The following is a 4,506-nucleotide window of genomic DNA, read 5'->3' on the forward strand; positions in this document are numbered from 1 at the left end:
TTATGCATCAAACCATGGTGCGAGTTCACGTAGTTTAAACGAATATCGGCAAAGGGGACAATGAAGATCGATCTCCAGCCACTTAACAATGCAAGGTCCATGAAAAACATGCAAGCAAGGCAATCGACTAGTGTTACGTCCAACCTCAAAGTCATCCATACAAATAGCACATGTCCCACGTTTCGTAGCTTGAAAACGATTACGTATGTAGGCTTTAGCGGCTTCACTATAAGGATGGCGCAAAATTTCAATCTCTTCAATTCGTCGCACATCAATGAAATCCTTAGGAACCAAGGGAATGGCGCTTTGAACAAGATCAATTATTTTCTCCACAACTTTGGGGACATGTATTTTGTGTTGAGGAGGAAAATGGGTGTCAATAAAGTCCACAATCATACGCCCGGAAGAAGATTGCATAATAGTAGTATAGTCGTGGTTGCATAACTCGGAAGGACGGACTGTAATGACCTCTGTTGTGTTGGGGATCATCCAAATTTCTTGAGTGCCACTATCTGGTGCAAGAGTGTGTTTGGTTTCCTTGTACGACATAAATTGGATGTTAAGCGCATCATCATCACTTGGTGGAATCTGGGACGTGGTATCAACAGAACTGCACGGTACACTATTCAAATTCACAGTGCAGTGATCGTAAGCAATGATTTCGAGCGAGCCCATAATTGAGGAATGAAGAAATGAATGGCAGGGAGGTTTGTGTTATATATACTGAAACAACTAGGACATCGACTTGGACAAGGTATCCCAATCCCTGCGACCAAGGAAGTTACTGTTTCAAGTTTCCGATTTCTACTTGGACCCGGATTCCCTAGTCAGCAACCTCACAAAACAAAATTTATAAAATCACGTGCGTGGAAGTCAGTTCCCAAAATGTCGGGGCAAGGAAAATTCGATAAAAACTTTTTCATGTACCGTTAGCCACGTTAGCAGTGTGACAGAACCAATGAAACATCTAACACCTAGTTCTTATTAAAAAAAACAATTTACACCTACCTCAATTCATTTTTTTTAATCTACGGAAGTGAGCCCGATTTTATAATTCAGTAAGTGATACTAAACGACACATCCTTATCGAATCGACAAAAATAGCTGTTCTTTAGGATATACAAAATCCTATTATAAAACAAATAGAACTCAGCATATCTAAAGTACACCAATCTTTTAGAAAGTCCACGCATCATTATTCTAATAAAGACATAAATGCTTAGAAGCAATTTTAAAAGGTTCCAACCAAACATCTTGTCTTTGCGACTTAGACAAAATTTAAACAGTACTATGGGCCCTAGAGCCTCAAACTAGCCAACTCCACACCAAAGATGTAGACCAAATTAAGCAGCCCATAGCCCAGTTGCAGTCCTAGATAGCCCAACCTGTCGGAACTTCAAAGGTGAGCCCACAATCACCTCCACCCCTGTGATGCCCTAGCTCGGAGGGCCCAAAGTGAGGAGCCCAAAAACAGTTTGCCCAACAGGAAGACAAAGCAGCCCAATTAGATCGGACGCCATCTTCAACCTTCCTCACTGCAGAACTTTAGCCAACACCTCGCTAGTATCTATATCAAGTGCAGCCCATGCCCTGCGCCGGAACTCTACAAGCACCATTGGCGGAACCTCAACACGATCCGCCAACACTGTTCCATGCTCCGAAGCTGCCTCAGACACCCGAAATCGGGTCTTGCCAACATACCAACCTCGACAACCACAGTCAGTTCCACAATCAAATCCATCCACCACCAGACTATCTCCCAATCGGCATGACGCTAGAAGTAACCAATGTCCAGCATCCAGCATCCAGCATAACCATTGGACCTAGAAGAAAACCGCAAGGAGAAAATAGATGGACACGTCGGAGAGAATCCCCGCCACCTCGACCCATGAACCAACCAAACAAATGAAGGGAGGACATCCCCACCATCGTAGTCGAAGAGTCACCACTGCTGGTTAGTTTTAAAATTTTGTCGAAGATCGTCGTCGTCGAGTAAACCCTAACAGAACTAGGTCGAGAAAAAGAACATCAATTCATATTCAAACCCAAATTGCAATTTTTTTTTGGTACTGTAAAAAACTAAAAATAAAGGATTAAATACTGCTTACACCCTATACTTATAGGGTTTCGTCGTTTCAGTCTCTGACCTTCAAATTTCACTTAAAAAGTCCCTGAACTCTCAATTTCCTCCCAATCAGTCCTAACCGTCAAGCCTCCATCCAAATTGTCTGTGAAGTGCTGACGTGACATTCCTTACACACCGAAATGCCTATTATACCCTTAGTAACTCTTTTTTTTATTTGCTCTCTCTCTTTTCTCTTTTTTCTTTTTACCTTTTCTTCTTCCATCTCTCTCCTCCTCTGTTTATCTTCATCTTCTCCTTCCAAAAACAAAGCCAGCTCTCTCTCCATCTCCAGACCTTCGATAACACCAACGCTCGCCAGAACGGCGACGTTTCCAAACAATTCGTCAAAGAATTCGACACCTCCAAACCCCTCAGCGGCGGCCTCAGAGCCCCTGTCATGATTGGTAACCCAACTAGTTCCTATAGCACCCAATGGGGAGAAGGCAGTCACAACCATACCATTGGCTTTGCAAAAGTCTTCCTTTCAATTTTCGTTTCCAACAAACCATTAGCACATTTGAATTCAATTTCAGGTTAAAGATTTTATTCACCCCAAACAAGCAACAAACTAACAAAAACTCAAAATTGACAAAACAAACAAGCAATTAGTCAACAAACTCCAAACCTGGCCTTTCTCACAACAACAGAAACTAGATACAGAGCAATTGCAAGAGGTAATTATTTAATCACAAATTAAAAAGCCTAAATCAATCACAAATTTGAACAACAATACCATTTACCATAATAAAACTTAGATCAGCGATAAGGTTAGATTTTCTTAAAACCCAGATCGGACTGTTGCTGGTATTTTTGCAGAAGCACTCGAAGATTGAGAATCCATGAGGAGCCTGATTCCAGCAACCATGATCGAACAAAACAATATGTTCGACAAGAGATCATCAGCGAAAGATAATTCGGGACGGTTTCCTAACCAACTTGGCGTTCTCAAGTTGGGGCTTTAGCAGGTTGGATTTCAGAGCCAGCACCGACCTTCTTGTGGATCCCAATCCAAAAGAACCCGAATTGAAACCCTAAATCCCCAAATCAACCACAAAAGAATCAAACTTTGTGAATCAGCAACGATTTAGACCAAGAAATGCAACTCGAAAAAGAAGAAGAAAGACTTACCAAGCTGCCGAGATCAGAGGAGTGTCCGGTTGGGGAAGTGAAGATGAAAGTGAGGGAGAAGAAGAAGATGATGGCTGAGGAGGTAATGGTGAGCGTCAGTAATTTGAAAGACGAGCTTTGCTGGAAGTCATCAACTCATGGCCAATCTGGAAGGGAATGGCAAAGACGCGGAGGCGCCCAAACATGCGGCGCCAAGACTTTGCTTAATACCTGGCCTCGCCGTGCCTAAGGAAGATGCGAAGGTTTGGAGACAGAGAGAGAGAGAGAGCAGAAGACGTAAAAAGAAAAAGAGCAAGAAGAAAGAGAAAAGAAAATAAATAAATATATTAAAAAATAGTAGTGAGGGTATAAGAGACATTTTCGTGTGAAAAGAATGCCACGTCAGCAATTTTGTAGACAATTTGGACGGAAGTTGACGGTAGAGACCGATTGGGAGGAAATTGAGAGTTCAGGGACTTTTTAGGTGAAATTCGAAGGTCATAGACTGAAACGACGAAACCCTATAAGTATATAGAGTAAACCGTAATTAACTCAAAAATAAAATAAAAAGAGCGGCAGTCAGCCCACGAAGGAAACAAATGAAAACAAACTAGCCAACATCACTAGCAGCGGGAGATTCAAGATTGAAAAATATGAATTTTTTTTTTCTTTACAAAAGTCACGTAACATTACATGCTTGACATGAAAGCAAAACAAGTGGGTCTTATTAGACGATAAATGGTAATGGTTTTAAAAATAAAAAATAAATGGTAATGGTTTGTGGTGTTCACGGCGATCTCTGTGCGTGTAAAAATCAGGGACTCAAACTCAAAGTACCAAGCTGATAAGCAAATTATGAAACTGACAAAGACTCAAAGTACCAAACTGACTAACTGAGAACCAAATTACATCATCCATCATCCAAGTACCAAATTAAGAACTTGAAATCAGAGCAAAAAAAAAAACTAAAAAACTAAAACAAGTTAAACAACTGGCCAATTGCACTCCTCAAAGCAATTTAACACCACAGCTGCACAACAGGCAGACCAGACCAGCAACTCCAGTTCTCCAAAGCAAGGCATGAAAGACCAAACCTGCATTAAAAAAAAAAAAAAAACACATAATCACATTTTCATATGCGCACTGAGATATATGCACTTATGCAGAATCACATTATCATTTTCAAATCTTCAATTTTAACAATCCACAAATTTGAAATTGTGCAATATGATATATATAAGAAAGTTAACAAGCTACTTGCACTTTCATTTTCA

General features: G+C 40.7%; 1 protein-coding gene across 1 annotated transcript; it reads right to left on the reverse strand.

Moving 5' to 3' along the window:
• LOC112170875 (probable E3 ubiquitin-protein ligase RHA1A) lies at positions 1–675 on the reverse strand. The gene has a single exon (XM_024308157.1). The coding sequence runs from the start codon at positions 673–675 to the stop codon at positions 1–3; it is 675 nt and encodes a 224-aa protein (XP_024163925.1).
• Between the last annotated feature and the right edge of the window lie 3,831 nt (positions 676–4,506).

This window comes from Rosa chinensis, chromosome 6 (genome assembly GCF_002994745.2).
Source record: "Rosa chinensis cultivar Old Blush chromosome 6, RchiOBHm-V2, whole genome shotgun sequence".
Classification (NCBI taxonomy): Eukaryota; Viridiplantae; Streptophyta; class Magnoliopsida; order Rosales; family Rosaceae; genus Rosa; species Rosa chinensis.

Coding starts and splice junctions, on each gene's coding strand:
- LOC112170875 (XM_024308157.1), bottom strand. CDS start 675: ATGGGCTCGCTCGAAATCATTGCTTACGATCACTGCACTGTGAATTTG.